General features: G+C 37.0%; 1 protein-coding gene across 46 annotated transcripts in view; it reads left to right on the top strand.

Annotated features, from left to right (window-relative positions):
- Nucleotides 1-7,262: 7,262 nt before the first annotated feature.
- The window catches only part of FIP1L1 (factor interacting with PAPOLA and CPSF1), a 75,751-nt gene continuing 58,353 nt past the window's right edge, over nucleotides 7,263-24,660 (top strand). For 5 of the 46 annotated variants that reach the window (XM_037742607.1, XM_017540361.2, XM_037742604.1 and 2 more), the window contains exons 1-8: nucleotides 7,265-7,585; nucleotides 8,740-8,784; nucleotides 8,888-8,927; nucleotides 12,272-12,329; nucleotides 13,749-13,852; nucleotides 19,480-19,544; nucleotides 20,759-20,866; nucleotides 21,243-21,373. In XM_037742607.1, the coding sequence (XP_037598535.1) occupies nucleotides 7,501-7,585; nucleotides 8,740-8,784; nucleotides 8,888-8,927; nucleotides 12,272-12,329; nucleotides 13,749-13,852; nucleotides 19,480-19,544; nucleotides 20,759-20,866; nucleotides 21,243-21,373 (636 nt within the window). In that variant the 5' untranslated portion in view covers nucleotides 7,265-7,500. Of the gene's footprint in view, nucleotides 7,586-8,739; nucleotides 8,785-8,887; nucleotides 8,928-12,271; nucleotides 12,330-13,748; nucleotides 13,853-19,479; nucleotides 19,545-20,758; nucleotides 20,867-21,242; nucleotides 21,374-21,662; nucleotides 21,732-24,660 lie in introns of all 46 variants that reach the window. The other 41 variants (XM_037742615.1, XM_037742614.1, XM_037742611.1 and 38 more) reach the window with 18 other exon arrangements.

The raw sequence follows: 24,660 nt of genomic DNA, 5'->3' as shown, positions 1-24,660 counted from the left end.
ATAAATATAGTAATTGGGAATCATTAGTAAATGGATGTGCCTCAGAGTGCCTTAAGAAAGCACAAAAAAGAAAGAAGACAAGGATGGTGATGGAGAGAACTCTGAGCAACTTTTCTGGGTGGGCAGAAAAAGTCAGGCCAGTGAGTGGAGTAACGAGAGGAGAAAGTTTTAAGAACAGAGTGGCCAACAGTGGCAAATGTCAGAAAAGGGAAAAGAGATGGAATATGAAAAGAATCTACAGGATTTGACCTGTGCAGGAAGAAAGTACAGCCATGACAGGGGAGTGCTGGGGGTGCAGTGCAGAGTGAGTCAATGGAATAACTGTAGATAATTCCTAGAAGCAGTGTATCTTCTAGGAACTATCCACAGTTCCCAGAAAAGAAGGTGGTAGGGGAATGCGGAGGTAAAAAACGATGGAAGAATATGAAGTTGGAGTCAAAGAAAGTAACTTGGCCTCTATAATTCAGGGAGGGTACTTTTTTTTTTTTTTTTTTTTTTTGCAGACAGAGTCTCACTCTGTCTCACAAGCTGGAGAGCAGTGGCACAGTCATAGCTCACTGCAGGCTCAAACTCCTGGTTTAAAGCAATCCTCCTGCTTCAGCCTCTTGAGTAGCTAGGACTACAGGTGTGCACAACTACACATGGCTAAGTTTTTTTTTCTTTCATTTTTTTAAATAGAGTCTTGCTGTGTTGCCCAGGCTGGCTTGAATTCCTGGGCTCAAACCATATTCTGGCCTTGGCTTCCCAAAGCACTGGGATTACAAGTGTGAGCCACTGTGTCCAGCAAAGGAGGGAACAATTCGAGGATATAATAAGATCCAGGATATAACCCTGAATGTGCACTATGGAAGCAGAGTGAATGAAGATCGATAGACTCCAGAAGGTCAAAAAACATGAGTCAAGCAAGATATGCAAGTCACACATCATGATGGAGGAAGGGAAGACTGTGGACTTCAACCACAGATATCACCTGCAGATGAAGGAAAATTAAAAAGAAGAAGAAGTGGTAAATATGGATGGTATGAGCTGGAAAGGATGAAGATTTTCACAGGAAAGTGGGAGCCATAGTGGTCTGGTAGTAACCCACAAAAAAACAGAAAAATGACAACACTATCTTAAGACTTCACACTATGACAGGGTGAAGGATAATGGCAGATATTCAGTACAGAAAGATAAGAAGTGCTGTCCTTGGACGAAAGTTAGATTTTAACTTAAGTGAACAAGTAGAGACATCCTTCTGCTAAAATACTGAAACTACTGGGTATGCACATAAAATGGAACAAAGGTAGGGACTGAGAACTAAATGCAGAGTGGGGAATCGGGTCTGGAAGAACTTGGAGGGAATAAGCACAGAGACTGTCTTAGTTTGGGCTGTGATAACAAAAATACTCTAGACTGGGTGACATAAGCAAAGTTTATTTCTCACTCTTCTGGAGACTGGGAAGTCCAAGATCAAGGTGCTCACCTGATTCATTTCTAGTGAGAGATCTCTCTCTGGCTCACAAATGGCTGTCCATCTTTGTGCTGTATTTTCACTTGGTGAAGAGCAGACAGAGAGGAAGCAAGCCCTCCTGTCTCTTCTTCTGAGGGCTCAAACCCCTCTCCATTAGGGAGGACCTAATTACCTCACAAAGTCCCCACCTCCAAACACCATCACATTGAGGATTAAGGTTTTAGCATATGAACTTTGGAGGAACACAAACATTTAGACTATATCAGTGATATGAGGGAAGACACTAAAAGATTTGACAAACAATGACTAAGAATGAGGTGATATAGAGAACCCCTAAAAGCTGTGCAAGCAGAGCCTGTATAGCCGCATGCAACTTGAGGGACTGTCAGATCATGAAGAAGCTTGTAGGTCATATGGCAGGAAGTTTAAATTTCATTTCATATTTAAGAGAAGGCCATGGAAGGGTTTTGTGTTCCTGGAATTTCAGTGTGGCAGTGCAGATGGAAAGAAGTAGATAGATTTGGGATACGTTTTAACAAGAAGCACTAACAGATCTTGCTAATGATTTGCATAATTGTGAGAAAGGTAGATGTGGAAGAGAGAAAAATCAAGGACAATTCTTTGATTTTTGGCTAAAACAACTAGTTAAATGATGGTTACTGATACTAAGATGAAGAAATCTTCGAGCATATGGGAGTGGGACAAGACTCCCAGACTGGACTCTCCTATATGGGAGAAAAATTCACAAATTGTCTTTTGGACATAAGTTTGAAAGGCCTATCCAATATCCAAGAGAGGCATCAAGTGAAGCATTTGAGTCTGACCAAGTGTCCTGAGCTCAAAGAGAGGTTAAGACTGCAGAAAGAAATATGGATGTCATTGGTTCTCAACGACATGACATCAAAAGTCATGGAGGCCAGGCACAGGGCTCACACCTGTAATCTCAGCATTTTGGGAGGCTGAGGTGGGCAGAACACTTGAGGTTAGGAGTTCGAGACCAGCCTGGACAACATGGTGAAACCTCATCTCTACTAAAAATGCAAAAACTAGCCGGGCCTCGTGGCTTGTGCCTGTAATCCCAGCTACTGGGGAGGCTGAGGCAGGAGAATTGCTTGAGCCTGAGAAGTGGAGGTTGCAGTGAGCCGAGAATGTGCCACTGCACTCCAGCCTGGGCAACAGTGCGAGACTGTCTCAATAACTAACTAACTAACTAAATAAATAAATAAATAAATGTCACAGATCTTGAGGAAATGACTTGGGAGACAAGGTAGACAGAAAAGAGAGGAGAGCCCAGGGAAAAGGCATTTCTTACTTTCAGATGTTATGGTAGAGTAAAATGAATTCATATTAAAATGACAAGCTTAAGACCATCATGTTTATTTTATGAAAATGTGATTTGTATTTCTCTGCTCAAAATGGTCAGCTATTATTTCCCTTCTGATCCAAAATCCAACATATCTCTCTTCACCTCATTTCTAGGTCATCCATATGCATAACAGCTTAAGGATTTACTGAGCACTTTCCATGTACTTCACGTTGTAAGAGAGGACCTGGCAAATACAGAAATAAAATGATTTTGTTCTCACCCTTAAAAAGAATGTGTGAAGTTTACTGACAGCACAGCCATGAATAGGAAATAATACAATTTTCCAGAAACAACTAGCAATAGAAAATTTCTTTTTTTCTTTTTTTATGAGCTAAACTTAGGACTAGGTAAAGTTTATTGCTAAAAGATGTCAGGATTCAGAGGAAGATGGCTAATTGGGATTTAATTTATCATGGAAGTACATAAAGATGAAGGAAACTCTACACATGTACAACTACTCTGTTTGTTCAAAGAAGAAAAGGCCGAAACAACACATTAGCTGCTTGCCAATAACTTGTCAAATGCTTTGACTTTTTTTGTGGGGGGACAAAGTCTCAATCTGTCACCCAGGCTGGAGTGCAGTGGTGTGATCTTGGCTCTTTGCAACCACCTCCTCCTGGGTTCAAGTGATTCTTCTGCCTCAGCCTCCTGAATACTTGGAATCACAGGTGTGCGCCAACACACCCAGCTAATTTTTGTATTTTTAGTAGAGACAGTGTTTCATCTTGTTGACCACACTGGTCTTGAGCTCCTGACCTCAGGTGATCTACCTGCCTTGCCTCCCAAAGTTCTTGGATTACAAACATGAGCCACCATGCCTGGCCAGATGCTTTGACATTCGAAACCTCAATTTAGCTTTGTTATCCTTCCTCAAAATAAGTACAAAATGTTATTTTAATGTATCAATTTACTGCTGAGGAAACTTAAGAACATTGAAATTTAAGTGACAGCAAAGAGGACAGCTAGGCCTAAATGTCATATGCATGCCACACACATTTATGTGTACTTGCTATATACACTGGATACTGAGCAAATCATTTTTATTTGATCTCCAACTCTTGTCATTATTTAATTCATCATCACCAACTAAACACTCTCAGTACTTCTCAGATAGGTACATTAAAACATATTTTTAAATTTCTTTTTTGCTAGAAACCAAAAGACTACAAAACAATAAAATCGAAAATAAATAGAATATATGAAACATTGTAGTTTGATAAGGTCATAATATAAGAAATGGAAGGAGGAATATATAATATCTTTAAACTACCTACTTTTGATGTCTCCCCTGGTGAGTAGGGAGAGAAAAACACCTTTAAGAAAGCAAGAAGCTCAGTTTAGAAGCAAGGAAGAGGAGGTCTTTTCAGAGTGGTTATTAGTGATTTATGTGCTTCTCTGCTCGTGGAAACCTTCATTTTCAAAGCTTAGCTCAAATGCTACCTCCGCCACAAAAGCGATTCTAATGCATCAAGTATGAGTCATCATTTCTTCAGTTCTGTTTAAGCAATGCCTTGAAAGTCAGCTGAAAAGAGAAAAAGGTCCCTTAACAACAGGCAATTGGTTTTCTCATGAAACCAATTAAATAAATAGAAACATAAATAGACAGGACTGTGAGTGATTGCCTTACGATACTCACATTCTATTACTTTCAAGTGACCAAGAAGATTTACATAGTGTTAAGCCCTATACTAGGAATGGAAGTGATAGCTATGGGATTTCCTGTTTGAAGGTGGACTTGGTCTAGTGAAGAGTCTGAGAAAAACAGAAATGTAGCCAAACAATTACTATACAATGTGATAGGCACATGGCATAGAAAGCAGAAGTGGTGAGTCGCTCTTTCCCACTCAGCCCCCCAAATACTTCTGACCTCATCTACATTCTCTCTCTCACTCACTATACTCCAGCTACATTTTGGGTTTCTTGAACATTCCAAGTATGCTTCTGCCTCAGGGTTTTTGCATTTCTTATTCCTCCGTCTGAGTCTATTCACCCTGAATTCCACGGGGCTTATGTCCTACCTCCATTCAAGTCTCTTATTTCACTTCATCAGAGTAGCTTTCCCTGATCACTTCATATAAAATCGCACCCCATCACTTCATTTTATATTGCTTACTCTTTTCATAATCCTTATCATCATGACATTTCATACATTCATATGTTTATTATCTGACTCTCTTATTAGAATCAAAGCTCCGTAAAAGGAAGGACTTTGTTTTATTCACTGGTGAATCTACATAGCTGGAAGAGTTCCTGGCAAAACAAATGGGAAGAGACAAAATGGGATTCAGGAAAGATTTCACAGAGGTGATTATACCCTCATACCCTCAGAGAGTTTAGAAAGATGCAAGAGATTATCCTCAAAAGATAAGGGAGCTGGGAATAGCAGGTAGAAGCATGTTCAAAGGTAAGAAAGATTAAAACCACATGGTTTGTTCAACTGATGTGAGATGGTGTGATGTTGGTTGGCTATAAACCTTTCATTTGTGCTTCCATTATAGTACATTCACCTTTTCTCTTGGTAGGAGAGTTGTTTACCACCCCTATGTCTTTCTCAATAACTTGAGAGCTCTTTAAGGGCTAGGACTCTTTCACTCATGTCTTCATTTTCCAATTTCTTAAATAGCAGATATTCTGTAAGTGCTAAATAAATAAATGATGAAACAATATTTATTCATTAAAGCAAGAAAACCCATTTATTTGTTCACTTAAAATGGATTTATTTCTTTTGACAAGTGAATGCCCTGTTTGTAAACTTTAGAACTGAAAGGGACCTTAGAGATAACCTAATTTGGCCTTTCCATTTTATAGATGAGAAAACTGAAGAATAGAAAAGTTGATTGCCTATGTAAGCTGCTAGGTATAAGGAAGAACTGAGGCCAGGCCTGGTGGCTCATACCTGTAATTCCAGCACTTTGGAGTCCTCGGTAGAAGGACTGCTAGAGGTCACGAGTTCCAGACACGACTGGGTAACATGATGAGACGTTGTCTCTACAAAAAAAAAAAAAAAAAAGCTGGTGTGGTGGAACGTGCTTGTCTGTAGTCCCAGATACTCAGTAGGCTGAAGTGGGAGGACTGCTTGAGCCTGGGAGGTCAAGGCTACAGTGAGCAGTGATCCTGGCTCTGCACTCCAGCCTGGGTTACAGAGCAACACAGTTTCAAAAGAAAAAAAAAGAAAGAAAAAGAAAACAGGCCGAGTGTGTAGTGGCTCATGTCTGTAATCCCAGCACTTTGGGAGGTTGAGGTGGGCAGATCATCTGATGTCAGGAGTTTGAAACCAGCCCAGCCAAAATGGTGAAACCCCTTCTCTACTAAAAATACAAAAATTAGCCGGGTATGGTGGCGCATGCCTGTAATTCCACCTACTTGGAAGGCTGAGGCAGGAGAATCGCTTGAGCCCAGGAGGCGGAGGTTGCGGTGAGCAGAGACCACACCACTGTACTCCAGCCTGAAGGACAGAGCAAAACTGCCTCAGATGAATAAATAAATAAGAAACAAAAAAACCCTGGAGCTCCAGTTTGAACCATGGTCTGCCATCTTTTCACTGGAAGATGTGCTTTCAGAAGTGGCCTGAACATTTGGTTTACCTATTAAAATAAAAACGGTACATTTTTATGATTTATCTTTGAGAAACAGACAAATCTGCAAGGAGCTGCGTGGATCTTCTTTTTTTTTTTTTTTGCTGTAGTTAAAAGTGTCAAGTCGAAAGCAATCTGGGTGTATAGCAATAGAGAAATAGCCATAGTCACTCTGTGATAGCCATATATGCAATTTTATGAACCACTTAAAATATAGTTTGATACATACTAAAATAAAAATGATGTTTAAAAAAATGGAAGTCATAGGATGATGCTATACTATTTAAGACTTGCCAGTCTCAGGTTCTCCCACCAAAACAGCACAACACACGAAGTAAGTAGGAAACTTCAGAATGATGAACTGCAAACAGGATGTGCATCTGTAATAAGGGCTACCTCTGGAAAGAAGGGTAGAGGAATGAGGCGTTCTTTGACCTTAACTGTAATTTACGGTTTTTAACAAGGAGGCTGCATTCTTCATCTATTGGTTTTGCTTTTGTGGCTGTGAAAATTAACTTTTCAAGAAATAGTACGGATTATGATTTCTTCTCTATTCAGTGAGGAAAGGGAGTGACAGGTAACGATTCTGTATCAAGGCTGATTAAAGAATAAAAGAAGGCCTTTCGGAAGATTAAAAAATAAATAAATAAAAGGTTGAGAAGAAAAAGCACGAAGAGTAGAAGGAAACAATGGTGGACTCGCCAGCAATGGCAATACGGGTTATTAGAGGAAAGGATGTGGGCGGGGAACTCTGGCCGACGCAGGACGCCAGTGGCGGAAGCTACGCTAAAAAGCAAAGCGGGATCCCAGAGGGGCGGGGGGCCCACCGCAGTGCGCACGCGCAACCAGGCCCAGGTGGCCGCCGCCGCGGAAGCGAAGCCACCTAGAGACGCCGCGCCGATTGGGTTTGCTACGCATGCGCAGGCGGACGTGCTCCGGAGTCTTCATCTTTGCCGCCTCTGCAGCCTTCCTGGGATTTGAGTCTCGCGCTCTCTTCGTTCGCTAGCTGGCGGGTTCGCGCCTTTCTCGCGCCCTGGGGCAGCGAGGCTGGGGAAGGGGTTGGAGGGGGCTGTTGATCGCCGCGTTTAAGTTGCGCTCGGGCGGCCATGTCGGCCGGCGAGGTCGAGCGCCTAGTGTCGGAGCTGAGCGGCGGGACCGGAGGGGATGAGGAGGAAGAGTGGCTCTATGGCGGTACGGAACTTCCTGTCCCTGTCTCTTTCTCGGGTTCTCTCAGGCCTCCCCTCTCGGCCCGCAAACGGCCAGCGTCCCGGGTCCCTCGCGCAGCCGCTTCGGGCCTCTGGTTGGGAGCCCTGTCCGGCCTGACTTAGGCCGAGGTTGGCGTGCGCGCGTCCCCCGCCCCCGCGGCCACCTCCCGCCGGGCCCACGCCCACCACGCTCACCCATCCTGCGGCGTCCGGGCCGGGCTGGGGGGCTGTGACGGTTCCCGGCCCCCAGTTTCGCCTTACTTTCCTCCGGGGTGTCTCGGCCGCCTCGCTGCTGCGCACTTTACCCTTGTTTTTTCTATCGATTCTGAAGTGGTGTTTTTTTGTGTCTCTTCTTGCCCGTGGCCTTAGGGTGCCCCTCCTGTCCCTTCTTTCAGAAACAGTCATTCTGTAATAATAGCTAAATAAAGTTAATGCTGTACAACTAACGTCTTGTTTCTTGATGGTCAGTTTGTATGGAATGCACCTGCAAGGGTACCTCCTTGTCTGAAAGTCGTGCTTTAAAAATAATTAATTAAGAGACAGAGAGAGAGAGAAAGATGGCCCATAAAGAAAACTGAATGTCTCCTGTATGAAGGTGAAGTTTTTCTTTTTTAAGAGACTGCCGTTTAACCTACATCATAGAAGTATCTCATGACCCTTCGGCTTATAGTTTTCAGTGTCATCTCATGTATTGCTTTTTCTAAAAATTAATGCATCATGTACTTCTCTCTTGAAAGGTACTTGTTTAACATCTGGTTTTTAACTTTAATTTAGTCACAATCCCTTGCCTGTTACACCAGATTTGAAAGTTAATGTTTGTTCCTTGCCTAAAACATAAATTCTTGATTGTCTGTAGAATAGAATAGTAAAAGTGCACGTTGGGCACCATGCAGGTCCTTGATGATGTAACTTTGATAAACTTGTGAAAAAAACAATTCATTATCATCGGTGGCAAGATTTAGCATTAGTTACTACCCTTTGAAATGTGAATGTGTAGGATTTCTTTTACAAAGATTTGAAAATCTTCAGTACCTCTTTAAGCTTATTTTTATAGCAGTAAAGTCTGATTTTTTTTTTTTCCATAAAAGACGTATCTTGTTAAGTAATTATAAGGTGATCTAACTTTGGATGTGCTTATAGGCCCATGGGACGTGCATGTGCACAGTGATTTGGCAAAGGACCTAGGTTAGTGCTTGTGATGATCACTTCAGATTTTCATAATACTAGTTTATTTAAGAGTGGTTTATTTTGTTTGTTTATTTATTTATTTGTTTATTTTACTTGGTAGATGAAAATGAAGTTGAAAGGCCAGAAGAAGAAAATGCCAGGTTAGTGAAATTTTCTGATGATGCTTTTACAGATCGTGTGATACAGTAGGTATGTCAGTTGTCAAAATTATTTCCTTATAATCATAGGCTTGATTATAACACTGACTTACAACATTTTGGAGAACATTGAATCTTTTAAGGATTATTCCAGTTTCAGCACCGCATCTTATGCCAGTTCTATTTGTTGGTAGTTTATAGGACAAACTTTATGAACTTAGGATTTGACTGATTTTACACTATTAAGTAACTTGTTACTCTTAAATGAATTCAGCAGTGAAGTATACAGTATAATCATTAAGCTACTGATAAAAATATTTTAACTTAATTGAAAATATTTTTAAGTAAATGAACCCCCAAATTACTGCTTTTCCAATTTGTTAACATTTTTGATGGGATAATGGCACTTTGCTTATAATTTCAATGCTATGTATTTATTTACATTCAAATATAATTAGCTGATTTGTTATAAGGTTGATTTCCTTCGTTAGATTATTAGAAAGATATAAGTGTTCATTTATAGAACATATACAGAGAGTCGGAAAGTTACCCTGAATTTCGAAAAACAACCCATGCAAAGAAGTATATGGAGATACTGACTTGACCCTGACCACATGCGTTAGTGTCTGTAATGGAGGGAGAGATAGTTAAAACATTTTAAAGAATATTTGGGTTTAAAAAATGGAAGAAATACCACTTCAAACCCAGTAGGCTGTAATCAAAAAGATAAAACAGGTGTTGGTGTGGATATGGAGAAAAAAAATCCCTCATACACTGCTGGTTAAATTGTAAAATGGTGCAGCTGCTTTGAAGAACAGCCTGGCCATTTTCTCAAATGGTGAAACATGGAGTTACCATATGAGCCCTCCACCTAGAGAAATGAAAACATATATTCACAAAAAAAACTCGTATGTGAATATTCATAGCAGCAGCATTCTTAATAGAAAATGTAAAAAACCTCGCACCTGTATCAGCTGATGAAAGGATAGATTAAATGTGTTATATCCATACAGTGGAATATTATTTGGTAGGGAAAATAAAATGAACTACTGATAGGTGTTACAATGTGGATGAACCTTGCAAAGGTGCTAAGTAAAAGCCAATCCACAGAGACAGATTAGTGGTTGCTAAAAGAGTTGGGTGAGTGATTGCTAATGTATGCAAAGTTCATTTTTGGAGTGATGCATACATTCTGGCATTAGATAGTTGTGATGGTTGGACTCTGTGAACATATTAAAACTCAACTGTCCTGTTTGAATGGATAGATTGTGTAATATGTGAATTGCATCTCAATACGCTGTTAAAACAAAAAGATAGATAGAGGGAAAAAGTGAGAAATGGAAGCAGAAATAGCTTAGGAGGAGCTGAAATTACTGTTCAACTTCCTCACCCAAAAAATCTCCTGTAGTCTTTTCACTCATTGATGTATTATATGATATGTTATTTCATTTTGAAATTTATGTATTCAATTCAGTTCCTAATTCTAATCTCAATCACAAAATGGTTAATCAGAAAGTGATTAAATATTTCTTTATACCCATTCCTTCAGTTGGTCAAGCAATTAATTGCAGGGTGTAGATTTACAATCAAATATACTTCTTTATATGATAATCTTTATCCCATTGATTTTTATCTTTATTGGTTACAATTTTAAAAGCTTACTTTCTGATAAAACATTCTTTAATTTTAATTCCCCAATACACAACTTGCTAAAATTTATTGGAGAGAGGCCTTTTACATTCCCTGAGTGTCACTGTCAACATAACTTTATATTCCTTTTCAAAACTTCATTTGGGGAGCAGTTGAGTTAATTTCATCCTATGGGGAAAAAACAACTTCCTTTACAATGTTATTTTTCTAGAAAAAGCTTATAATTTTATCATGTTTCTAACCTTTTAATGGTAATAGAAAATTAAAACTTCAATAGTAGGCCTATTGAAGAAAGGAACTCTGCCAGTAGGTTTACTGCTATCTGGTTTGGCACATCATTGCATTGCTCTACCTAAGTTCCTGCTATTAGAATTTGCCCCAGTTTCCCGCCAGCTGGCTCATTGCGGAGGCCACTGTTTTTCTTAACCATTGCATTGCAGTCTCCAATTGTGTTAATGACTATCCAAGTTTTGGCTAAAGAAAGGATACTGTTTTGTGACATACAGAAAGCAAATGGGACTTGTTTCTGGCTACCTAGAAACTTATTTCAGCAGGAGGAAAATTGTACTGAACACTTATAGCTGCATATTTGTTTTTTTGAAGCAAGCAGAATAATGAAAATTTAACAGTTATGTTTTCACTGTTTATCTTTCATTTTGCTTTATTGAGTACTTGTGTTATAAAATGCCACTGTAAAGATTAAATTGATTTACATAGAAACTACTTGACAGGAAGTGAAGTTTAGAAAAGATGAGTAGAAATCTAATGAAAAGTGGTCTGAACTGTGTCAACATCTGGACATTTTTTTTTAAGAATGCTACTAAATAATTCAGAAAGTTGAGCCAAATCAGCTGCTTGCTTTGTACTTCAGTTTTCTTATCTGTAAAATGAGGCGATGGTTAATTCTCACTGTTGAAATTACGATTACTAACAAATTTAAGAAACCAATTACACTGTGGTACCATTTTGCTGATAAATGACCATATGCTTGAGTTTCATGGGAATGTGAATGTTTTATTGTTACATATCAGTTTTGTTAGGAAAAGGCAAGTTCAAGTATTAACTGACCTTAAAAAAGTAATTAGTTTTAACATTCATGAGAGTTAGCTCCTTATTAATATCAAATTGGAGAACAGTCTTGAATGAAGATACATTTTTTTAATCTTAAAATTATATGTTTTATTCAACAAAGGACATATCTCTAATAAGATTGATAAAACAGAGAACCAAGAAGAAACATGTTTATGTTAACTGAATACTGAGAGAGTTAATGTGATTGTACCACCAATCTTGAGTTCTTGAGCACCAAGGAAAAAAGAAAACTATTATATAGGTCTGGGCAGTTACAGTACTAGTACCTGGTATACAGTGGATGTTCAGTAAAGATTTACGATAATGAAAATTGATTATGTTCTATGTTTTTAAAATGTGTAAAAAGCTTGCGTTAGAGCCCAGCATTAAATTGTAAATCATTAATAAATTATGAAGGCATTTGCATTCTACTTAAAATGTTCAATACTTGTTTTATGCAAGTTACAAGAAATAACAGGGAATAAGACAGTCAAATTTTACTATTACTGTCTCCGTAGAGACAATAATTTTAGGAACCTTATCAGACATAGCTTAGAAATACTAATATAATCTATCTCTACTTCTGAAAAGTAATGCCTGACATGTATACTTATTGTTGTTTGTAGTGCTAATCCTCCATCTGGAATTGAAGATGAAACTGCTGAAAATGGTGTACCAAAACCGGTAACATAAGGCTTTGAAATTCAGTTCCTTTCCTGATACAAATTTTTATCAATCACTTCACAGTTTACTTAGAAAGCAAGCTAGCATTTTATATCACCTTCAGCATTCTATGTTATCTGGCCCTTTCTTACATCTACTTCATCTGGTCCAATCTAAACATATATAGGAATTAGCAAGGAGGAGAGGAAATAGTAGAAAGACTTCAGAGGAAAAATAGCATGTGCAAAGGCTTGATGCTTATTGCTTTCAAGGAACTGAATGCTTTTAAATCTACCAAATGTAGTGAGCCTGGTTTTCTGAGCAGATTTTGAGTCCCACAACCTTTGAATGTTACAATTTTTTATCCGTGCTTTTTAACGTATGTGACAGTCCCTGACCCTGCCAAATTGTTACTTTGCGAGGTGAACATATCATTGGTCCTATGAATATTTGTACATTTTAATCCTATGAAAGGAAGTTACTGTTATGCAAATTTGAAGTTGTATACAGAAAAGTATTTTGCCTATGTGATCTACTTATTTACTATGATGTGACTAAGCACAAAATAGCCTTTGAAAGCCAATGTAAAATCTTCATAAATGTAGAATTTGCATGTAGGGTCTCTTCTAGGTGTGCATGAATACCAAGAATCATTAAGCTTCTGCTTAACTATTTGGTACTTTTTATGTTTTGGGTTTTTTTTTTTTTTTTAAATTTTTAGTTTATTTGGTACTTTCTATTTGTGGCACTGAATCTTAAAATTGTTTTCCTCTTAGATTCTTTTTTGCAAGAATTCCTCAAATACTTAATTTTTATAATTTTATCTTGGAGATATCTCAGTAAATTGCTTTAGATCCTTTTTGCAAGAGAGGCAGATACGATAATTAAAAAAAAATGAGGTAGTGTTTACCAAAAGAAGATGATTCCAAAAAAAATTTTATTTTTTTATTTATAATCTTGGCCTTTTTATCATGTAGAACATCAAAATTATGAGTTGAAATAGGTGGCAGCTTGTAACTTTTCTTTTTAAACTGTATCTCAAAAATACAGAATGGGGCTGGGCACAGTGGCTCACACCTGTAATCCCAGCACTTTGTGAGGCCGAGGCTGGTGGATCACCTGAGTTCAGGAGTTCAAGACCTGTCTGGCCAGCATGACGAAACCCTGTCTCTACTAAAAATACAAAAATTAGTTGGGTATGGTGGCATGTGCCTGTAGTCCCAGCTAGTCTGGAGGCTGAGGCAAGAGAATCACTTGAACCTGGGAGGCGGGGGTTGCTGTAAGCCGAGATCACGCCATTGCACTTAAGCCTGGGTGACAAAGTGACACTCCCATCTCAAGAAAGAAGAAAGAAAAAAACCAGGGTGGTTATTTTTTTAGTTATTAGTATTAGATGTTGAAATGGTTATTGAATGTATTTTCTAATTTATGTTCATGTAGAAAGTGACTGAGACTGAAGATGATAGTGATAGTGACAGTGATGATGATGAAGATGATGTTCATGTCACTATAGGAGACATTAAAACAGGAGCACCACAGTATGGGTAAGTTATTTTTTAGTAAGTAGCAATTGTGTAACTGCTATATAGCAAAGGTAGTGTGCCTATATCAAACTCTCAGTGGTTGATTCCATGGTTTTTACATTTTTCTATTTTAACATATAAGAACTCTTGTCAAAGTTTCATCCTGAAGATACTTCTTTCCTAAAATAAAGTTAACTAATTAGGCAAAAGTACATGGAAGCAGCAGTTTTTGATCCTGAATTTAAAGTGTTTTTATAAAAGAATTGAGTACTAGGCCAGGTGTGGTAGTTCATGCCTATAATCTCAGTACTTTGGGAGGCTGAGGTGGGCAAATCACCTGAGGTCAGGAGTTTGAGACCAGCCTGACCAGCATGATGAAACTCTGTCTCTACTAAAAATACAAAAATTAGCCGGACATGGTGGGGGGCACCTGTAATCTCAGCTACTCTGGAGGCTGAGGCAAGAGAATCACTTTAACTCGGGAGGCAGAAGTTGCAGTCCAGCTGGTGCCACTGCATTCCAGCCTGGGTGACAGGGTGAGACTCTGTCTCAAGAAAAAAAAAAAGAATTGTGTACTATAAAATCTTTGGTTAGAATTAGAAATCCTTAAATTGTAATTTTTATCTGTACTTATTATTACTTCACTTTATTACTTATCCAAACCTGAGCTTAGGTTTTAATATTTTTTTGTTCAATAAAAACAATATCAAAAGTATTTCTTTTTATTCTTAATAGTTTTTCAAGTTTTTAATTCTCCTGTAGGCCTTTTAGACCAATGTTTGTCTCAAATTTTATATTCTATAAACTGGAACAGGTGAATGGACTGTCATTGCCTCGTTGAGCACATAAAGAATCTTACAGAAAGATTGGAAGGGAAAGGCGTCGAAGTACGAATCGTGATTCAGTTATGATAGGAGACTAAGAGTCAATGTTTTTTATTTTCCAAATTGGCTGTATAATGTGATTATTATAGCTTATGCATTGGAAACATAAAATAAGTTCATTAATTTCACTAGTTCTGCATTATGAAAAAGAAACACATATAAAATTGTAATAATTGCATGTTCATTAAATATTGTATATAAAATTATTTGTTTTTATAAGTTATAGAACAATTTGAAGCAAATGACAATTTTTTTGGATTGTGAATGGGACCATTTTTTTGGTAGATAATTGCACTCAAATATTAAATGTACGTGGATTTTCATAGTACCTTACTGAGCTTTATTTCTTATAGCAATTTTCAGTTTTAGGCATTGAAATTATGTTTATACATATTGACTACCTTTAGACTCTTTAGATTCCTATAGAGTAGAAACTGTTACATTCAAAACCCTTCAAAAAAACAAGAAACCGTGATTTATGAAGTTTTATCTTCCTCACATTGCCTTAAATATGGTAAGTGTTCAGTAAATGGTTATTAACCAAATAAATTGAATGTTATTTAGTTACAGTTGTTTCTGAAGGTTTTTTTCCCCTTAGACATTTGATTATGAAAATTTCCAAATGCTCAGAAAAGTTGAAGGAATTGACCTGTGAATGCTTATTTACCCATCACCAGATTAAATAGTCTACATTTTGCTTTATTTGCTTGAACTCATATTCCTGTATCCATGCCTTTACCCATTTATCAGTTGATTTATTTTTTAGTCATTTTATGCATTTCAAAAGTAAATTACAGGCGTTTGTGAAGAGTGTAAATTTGTTTTACCTCTGTATTTCAAGGTATGTCCCTTGAAAACAAAGTCAATGTGAAGATGAAATTTTGAAATTTGATAAATATTTACTATGCACAGCATTTTCAGAAGCAAATTTAAAGAACAAACTGTGTTCAAGGAACAGTACTGGATTGATTTATTGTAAATTGTTAGAAATACAAAATAGCCTTTTGTATTTTAGGTAACATGCCTTTGTTACAAGTTCATTTTATGTGAAAGTAAGGTATGAAGAAAAGCTAGTCTTAAAGTAGGAATAATTATCTTGGAAACTAGTTTGTTACCTATTTCTGAGATTCATCTATTTATGTACTCAGTAAATATATTTTTTAAGATGGAGTTTTGTTCTTGTTGCCTAGGCTGGAGTGCAATGTCATGATCTTGGCTCACTACAACCTCTCCCCTGCAGGTTCAAACGATTTTCCTGCCTCAGCCTCCCAAGGAGCTGGGATTACAGGTGCCTGACACCACACCTGGCTAATTTTCTTATTTTTATTTTTAGTAGTGATGGGGTTTAACTAGGCTGGCCAGGCTGGTCACGAACTCCTGATATCAGGTGATCCACCCAACTCAGCCTCCCAAAGTGCTGGGATTACATGTGTGAGCCACTGTACCCAGCCATAAATACTTTTTAAAGACATAATTTATCTGACATTGTGTTGAGTAGTAAAGATAATGTGCCTTTATCAAACCATCTGTGGTCAATTCCATCATTTTATTTTTTTACATTTACCATGCTACAAAATAACTCTTGGTAAAATCACCGTGAAATTTCCTGGAGTTAACTAGTTAGATAAAGTTATATGAAAACAGCAACTTTTTATTTGTAAATGTATTAAGTAATGATGAGAATACAAGAAGTTATAACATAGCTCTTATTTTCTACAAGTAGTGAGGAAGACAGACATGTGAGTAAGTAATTTCAGTGCAACATAAGTGCCAGAGTAGAAACATGTTCAAAGTGATTTGAAAGGTTTGAGAAGAGAATTGCTAAAAGCCTGCAAGTTTTGAAGGGAAGATCCCAGAGGTAACATTTAAACTTGTTTGAATAATGCTTGAGATGGGAGACAGTGGTTTTTAGACAGAGGACACTCCTTACAGTAAATGTAGTAGACGCAAGGCCTAGAAATACATGGCTGGGGGATAAGGTAGATGAAAAGAGATGGTTGAAATCGCTTATGGAAGGAGTTAGGATCCTTTTGCTATGTCTTTGTAAAACCCTGCAAGCTTGTCCAACCTGCCTTATTTTGTTGTTCTCTTTTGCTTTGTTTTAGGCTTTTAGCAGCCCAAAGCCATAGTTTTTAGTTTCTGTCTCCCATGATAAGTGGGAAAAAAGGGGGGTGATGAAGGGGCTTTACTGGCCTGATCAGAAACAGAAACTAAGGACCCAAGACCGTATTCTCTCCCTTGGACACCTGGTTAGTTTTTTAAACAGGTCATATTATTTGAAAAGATAACTCTAGCAGCAGTAGTTGAGATGGGTTAGATGGAGAGACATTGACTAATAGATGTGAAGTAGTTGTCCAGGTGAGATGATAATTTAGACTAAGGCAGCAGCATTAGTAGAGAAATAAATGGGAAAATGGTATATTCGAATAATTGAGAAATAGAAACACAGTCAGGCATGTGGTACACACCTGTAGTCCCTTGGACTTGGGAGGCTGAGGTAGGAGGATTGCTTTAGCCTAGGAGTTTAAGGCCAGCCTAGGCAATATAGTGAGATCCTGTCTCAAAGAATAAAAAGAAAGAAATGGAAATAACATGGTAACTGGTTGGTTGTGGATGGAGGAGGAGCTAAAGGGCTCAATGACTTAAAGATTTCTAGAGCAGTTAATTGCGTATAGGTGGGCGCTGCTCCACCCACCTCCCACAAAATAGATTCATTTGGCATGTTTATTTTGAAGTTCCTATAGGAAATCCAAGTGTGGGATCTAGCATTTAGAATGGTGTGAGACTTCATGGGGATCAATTGGACATTATATCAAATTTGTTTATGTGCAATTTTTCGTACCACTAAGCTTTTCTGCACAGAATGAATACAAAGGGTTGTGGCTTAAAAAAGAAAAATCATGTTTTAAAAGGCAGAATGGGAAATAGAAGATAGCTGGTTGGAAAGCAAAAAAGCTCATTTATTGAACACTTATAGCTAAGCCTTTTATAAAAATACTATTTTATTCTGTAGTAGTCCTATAAAAACAGTTTAGAGACAATCCTTGATTTTTGTACATTTGATTTTCAAATTAGAAATGTACATCATATGTAGATACCTCTCAGTCACTTTTGCTGAATTTGGATTGCTAAAAGGTAAACATCATGAAGGCAGGAACCATATGTGTCCAGCTCCTCATACTTTTTCCTTAGCCCAGAACCTGACATGGTTTTGGTGCTCAGTAAGCATTACATGAATTAATCAGTCTATAAAATAATGAAACAGTTCAAGTTGGAGATGATAGTACTGCTTGACAGTAATGTTTGGTCCCCTTTATAATTTTTGCATTTCTAGCTGTGGAGCTACAGTTATTTGATACAATTACTTGAACATTTTATTGTATTTACATTTTTCTTTTTTAAGTAGAAAAGAAAAATGACAGTGCAAACGTAACTAAACCTAATTCTTATATATTTAGTACATTCAAGACAAAAGATGGATCTTTATTAGACCAAAAGCAGTGAACATGAAGTCCGGTTGGCTGAACTTCTGAGAGAAAAGAACTAAATATATAACATGAATGTAATGTGAGATATTTATCGTTGAAAACATCTATGACTTGAGGTCTTACTGATATATTTTTGTTAGTGGGAATTGGTCCTTCTTTGCCTGTTTCAATTTTCCTCTTTCTAACTTCCCCAATAACAGAAAAGTCTATTTTAATTAGGATATTTGATAATGCTACTCATATATAAGTCCATTATATAAAAATGTAAAGAACTATCTATAACCCTATGTTACAGAAAATTACACAAGGCTTATCTATACAAGTATAAATCCAATGAAATATTCAAATAATTTTATACAAGTCTAAGTGTCTTGGCCAAGATTATACAGCTCACAATTGACAAAACATTTGAATGTGGGTTGGTCCAACTTCAGATTTTTTTTTCTTTATCACTGTGTATTACATCTAAAAAGGTCCAGCTCAATTTTTTTTTTTCAAATGTATGTATTCATGTAACTACAACCCAGATCAAGATATGAAACATAACTAGTGTCCTAGAATTTCCCTTGTTTTTCGTCTTGGTCATTAACCACCCTACCACCAGCAAACACTGTTCTGCTTTCATGCTAGACTTATTTTAGAGTTTCATGTCAATAAATTCCTATTATGGACTAAGCACTCCATGAATAGTTGAAAAAGGATTTATTAACAATATCAAATGTAGGAAGAACTGAAAGACCACTGGATTTGGCAACAAGTTGGAGGAATTTTACTTATGCTTAGGATTGCTGTATGTTTGATAACTGGGAGGCCAGGAGTTGAAAGAAGACAATGGGTATAAACTGTTTTTCCCTTCTGAGCCTTATTTTTTGTGAAGTTTGTTACAGTGGAATGTTGAGTTAATGGCAAAGAGATTTTTGAAATAGAAACAAGTCAGACTTTTAAAAAATGTTTTTGTCTTTTATTCAGCAAGTGACAGACTTTTAAATATTAGTTTAAATTTATTTATTTATTTATTTTTTTAATGTGTTGGCTGGCCGCTGTGGCATTTTGGGAGGCCAAGGTGGGAGGATTGGTTGCGTCCAGGAATTTGAGACCAGCCTGGACAACATGGCATGAGATCTCATCTTTACAAAATTTAAAAAATAAAAATAGAAATGAAACGTGTGTCACTCCATTTACTATGTGAGTGTATAATTTATTTGTACAAATGGAATATATTACTGTTTTGTTTAAGCTTTTTAGGATAATTTTTGTGTTTTGTTTTTGTTTTTAGGAGTTATGGTACAGCACCTGTAAACCTTAACATTAAGACAGGAGGAAGAGTTTATGGAACCACAGGTAAAATTTTTATTTTCTGTTGCCTCAATAGGGAAATAAGGCACATTTCTTAAATAGGTCATAATCACTTTTCGATTTTTTTTGAGAGGGGGGTAGGGGACAGAGTCTGGCTCTGTCACCCAGGCTGGAGTGCCGTGGCACAATCTTAACTCACTGCAACCTCCTCCTGGGCTCAAACCATCCTTCCACTTCACCATGCCAAGTAGCTGGGACTATGGGCGTGCACCACCATGCCTGGCCAATTTTTGCATTTTTATGTAGAGACAGGGTATCACCATATTGTTCTGGCTGATCTTGAACTTATGAGCTTAAGTGATCTGCCCGCCTTGGCTTCCCAAAGTGTTGGGATTCCAAGTGTGATCCACTGTGCCTGGCCAAGGTGGTAATAATAGCTCTTTTTTTTTTTTTGGAGTTACAGTCTCTCTGTGTCACCCAGGTGTGTGCAAACTCGGCTCACTGCAGCTTCTGCCTCCTGGATTCAGGCAGTTCTTCCTGCCTCAGCCTTCTGAGTAGCTGGAATTACAGGCACCCACCACCATACCTGGCTAATTTTTGTATTTTTAGTAGAGATGGGATTTTGCCATGTTGACCAGGCTAATCCCAAAATCCTGAGATAATAGCTCTTTTTAAAGAGTAATTTTTGACCATGCATCACAGAGATCGTCCAACTTTTTCTGTAGAGTCCAGTAGCTGGCTGAGCATGGTGGCTCACGCCTGTAATCCCAGCACTTTGGGAGGCTGAGGTGGGCGGATCACCTGAGGTCAGGAGTTCAAGACCAGCCTGGCCAACCTGGTGAAACCCCGTCTCTACCAAAAATACAAAAATTAGCAGGGCGTGGTGGCGAGCGCCTGTAATCCCAGCTACTTGGGAGGCTGAGTCCGGAGGATTGCTTGACTCCAGGAGGCGGAGGTTGCAGTAAGCTGAGATCGCACTATTGCACTCCAGTCTGGCAGACAAGAGTGAGACTGAGTCTTTAAAAAAAAAAAAAAAAAAAACAACAACAGCAAAAAGTCCAGTAGCACATATTTTAGGCTCTGCTTTGTTTGGACCCCTTGCTGTGTTTTTTACCAGGAATAGTAAAAAGGTGTGTGTTTTCTGTTTGTGTGTTTGTGTGCCAGGAATAGTGAAAAGGTGTTTCTATTTTCTGTTTGTCAGTAGTATCTCCTAGCTTCTTGCAAGTGTAGCTTCTTTATTTTGTCATTTTATGAAACAGGAACAAAAGTCAAAGGAGTAGACCTTGATGCACCTGGAAGCATTAATGGAGTTCCACTTTTAGAGGTAGATTTGGATTCTTTTGAAGATAAACCATGGCGTAAACCGGGTAAGATGATTGTGGATTATATGAATTTCAATATTTTTAGCTTGAAGTCATCAGAAAATATTTTGGAACATCAATTTAGAATTTTATTTTTTCATTATAATTTTAATTGTCTTAAGCAAATGATGAGTAAGAATGACTTGGATTACTGACTTACTGGTAGCCTTGTATTACTTACAATGTAGACTTACATATTGTTTATTATAGTGGTGTTTCTAAAGGAAATAATTCGATCAAAAATTTTATAGTCTTTTTGTCACCACAAATAATGGTGTGATAACTAATAGAAGTCTAAATTTGTATTTTTCTAGTCTATTTTTGATGCTGCATAAAAATAGAACTGAAATATTTGAACACTAAAGGTGTGTTTTATCTTTAGGTGCTGATCTTTCTGATTATTTTAATTATGGGTTTAATGAAGATACTTGGAAAGCTTACTGTGAAAAACAAAAGAGGATACGAATGGGACTTGAAGTTATACCAGTAACCTCTACTACAAATAAAATTACGGTAATTAATAAATATTACGGAATACCCTTGGCTTGTCTACCGTCCCACTTTTACTCCCCAGTTAAATCTCTTTCCTATAAAGATGGTTAAATGCTATATGATAGTTTAAAAGTTCCATTTTGTTTACCATGTTTGTTTTTCCCTTCCCTCCCTTTTAGAGTTTTATATAAATAATTATCTGATGTTCTTACTTTCAAATTACAGACTAGCCACAGCTAGTTTGTCTTTATATGGCCTATTAATTAAATATTATGTGGTATCTTAATGGGGAATATGTTATTTAACTTAGGCCGAAGACTGTACTATGGAAGTTACACCAGGTGCAGAGATCCAAGATGGCAGATTCAATCTTTTTAAGGTGAATTTTAGTAAATTATCCTTGGTTGCTCTCATTTTTTTGTTCTTGAGTCTGCTCCCATACCACTACTCAAGGGACAAAATTAAAGTGGAAATAGCTACTTTTTTTCCAAACCTTCAGCTTCCTGGTGACTTACAAATTTGCTGATTGTTGTTTTATCTCCACTTTTGCAAGCATGTGAATTTATAGCCTATTGTACTAACAAATGCCAAGTAAAACTATTCTTCGCCATATGTTATGATTTCAAGTCATAATACATGTTTGTAGGATAGAAAAGTTAGTGGCAACAGATTAAGTTCTTATTGCAGATAATACTTTAATCTTTATCAATAAAATTGGAGACGTTTTTATTTTCTTTAAAAAAAAATGGTAAGGAAGGTGGCATGCTGTTTAGCTGTATAACACTGATATCACTGATATCATTGGTGTAATGCCTTTATAGTTCAAGATAACCTTCACAAATCTTTGGCATTCTCTGAGAGTCTTTAAGAACTCAACCGAATGGGATAAAGCCATTGATTTTAAAAGTTGGTATTTAAAAGGAGTAGGTTTATGTGAGAGACTTTGAGGTTGATACTACAACTTTTGTATATCAAGTCTGATTTTTGGCTTCTCCATTCCATGGTATGATCACAGACCCAGTCCAAAGACTAATACTGTATTGTCATTGTTCTTTTATGGAAACCTGATTGTGTATTCTTTTTTTCTTTACCTTAGTAGTTGATTCTTGTATTGAATGACACTGGGATGAAGATTGGGAGTGGCTTTTAGATTGGATTGTGTACTCAGGGAACTTTTGTGGGCTGGAAAGAGACCTCTGCTTCCCTTCTGGGTTTGCAGCCCTGTCCACCAGAATACTGCCTTATGCAGTGTGTGTGCTATGACTACAGATACAACCACTCTACTGTACACAGTTCTATATAGATAATTTTAATTTGCATCCTACTTTGCATAAGTATTTGGTTCTTCTTTTGCAAATATTTTCAAAGTATGTGATGATGTCTGTTGTACTTTAAATGGTCATCAGGTTCTTTTAGGTTATATTGTCCATATAGGCATTGAATATATTAAACTTGATTACAGTGGGTAGAAAAGTTGTCTTAGTGAACTAGTTCATTAGCAGCAGTGCTTTTTATTTTCTTCTAACAGAAATGAGAACTGCATCATAAGCTGCTAGCTTCTGTATACTTCATCTTTTGTAGTAGACTTTTAAAAAGAGAATAAAAAGAAACTCCTAGGAGTCAGTCTTATTGAAGGTAGCTATTGTGAATATGTATTTTATATACAAACTGTGTACTGAAGAATTTATTTTGAAGTTTCGGTATGTGAGAGGAACTCATGGAGTGTTCCATTGTGATTGGATTCTGAAAGAAGGATTTGAATTTGATGGATGCAGTCTTCATGGTTTTCTTGCCTTGATAATGTATTTAAATGCTAATATGTTTGGTAGAAATACCGACTTGGGAATAGGGTGGGTATTAATAATATGTGTGACAAACATTTTTTCTTTATGTGTATTGTAGTCTGCAGGAAATGGTGGAAATAGAGCCATCATGAGCAGGACATTGATTTCAAACAGCCCGCAAACATTTGTGTAGCCAGTAGGAAGCTGCTTGAAAGTTCCTGAGCAGTAGAATAAAGTGCAGATCTTGTTTTTAGAAAAGAAACTGGCAACAGGGTGGACTGTAGAATAAAAGAGGTATGAAACAGATAGGGAGCTGTTGCCATACTGTAGGAATGAAAATGAAGTAGGGCCTGAACTCATTCATGAGGGGCAAAGGAATGGATTTAAGAATTAAATTTTATTTTCATATCTCCTGCAAATAGAATCTTTTCATCCTTAAGTGTGAGACAACCCGTCAGCCTCTTTAAGATAACTTTATTTACTTTTCATTAAAAAATTTTCAAACACAATAACAAGTAGAATAGTACACATGACCCCTTAGGTGCTTATCATACAGCTTCAACACTTAACAGTGTTTTAACATTCTTGAGGCCTTTTATATACTTCAAAATGGATAAAGTTTTTTTAAAAAGCAAAATAAGACATTTAATAGGTATAAAAATAAAACCACTCAATTGGGTGCAAAAACAATTGTGTAGTTAGAGTGAGGGGCAAGAGAGAAGTGACTGGTGGGAATAGGTAACATGTATGTAACAAAAAATTGACTAAAACATTTTCTTAAAATATTTTTTATTCATTTGTACATTACATTTGTACATTTTTTTATTCATTTATTTATTTAATACCTAAATTTATTTATTCATTTGTACATTCATATTTGTTCATTTGTACATTTTTTATTCATTTATGCATAGATCTTTCCTCATGTATGAGCTTTGTCACCAGTGTTCTGAAATTTTACAGTTATGTGTCTTGGTTTGTTTTCATCCATTGTACCAAGCACTCAGTTGCACCTTCTTGACTTGGAAGCACTCATTCTTCACTTATGGGACACTTTTACTTTTTTCTCTGCTTTCTTTTCTCTTCTGGATAAATATTGGATATCTTTGAATGGTCTTCTAATTTTTTTTTTCTCTTTATTTGTATCTCTTCCATTATCTGGGAGATAGATTTTTTTCATTCTCATAATATTTCTACCTTGTTTTAATTTCTACTGTTAATTTCCAAGAAAATTTTTCTTTATTATTTACTTGTAGCATCTTATTATTTATGCCTATAGTAATACAATATCTTTTCCCCCCTCTCTTTCAGAGGATATTAATGATAGGCTGTTTGTTTCTGTTAGATTTTCTTTTCCTGCATAGTCTGTTTTCAATTTGATTATTTAAGTTGGCTATTTTTAGCTTCTCGCTTTGACTTTTCTGAAATTTTTGTTGATTGTTGGCCTTACACTAATGTTAGGGTGGGCTGCTAAAATTGATTGGAAGCTCTGTGCATCTAAATAGAACTTGCTGACTATAGGCT

The sequence above is a fragment of the Cebus imitator genome, unplaced genomic scaffold (assembly GCF_001604975.1).
Source record: "Cebus imitator isolate Cc_AM_T3 unplaced genomic scaffold, Cebus_imitator-1.0 Scaffold124, whole genome shotgun sequence".
Taxonomy (NCBI): Eukaryota; Metazoa; Chordata; class Mammalia; order Primates; family Cebidae; genus Cebus; species Cebus imitator.
Note: the sequence above shows the minus strand (reverse complement) of the source record. Positions and strands in the feature narration are given on the sequence as shown.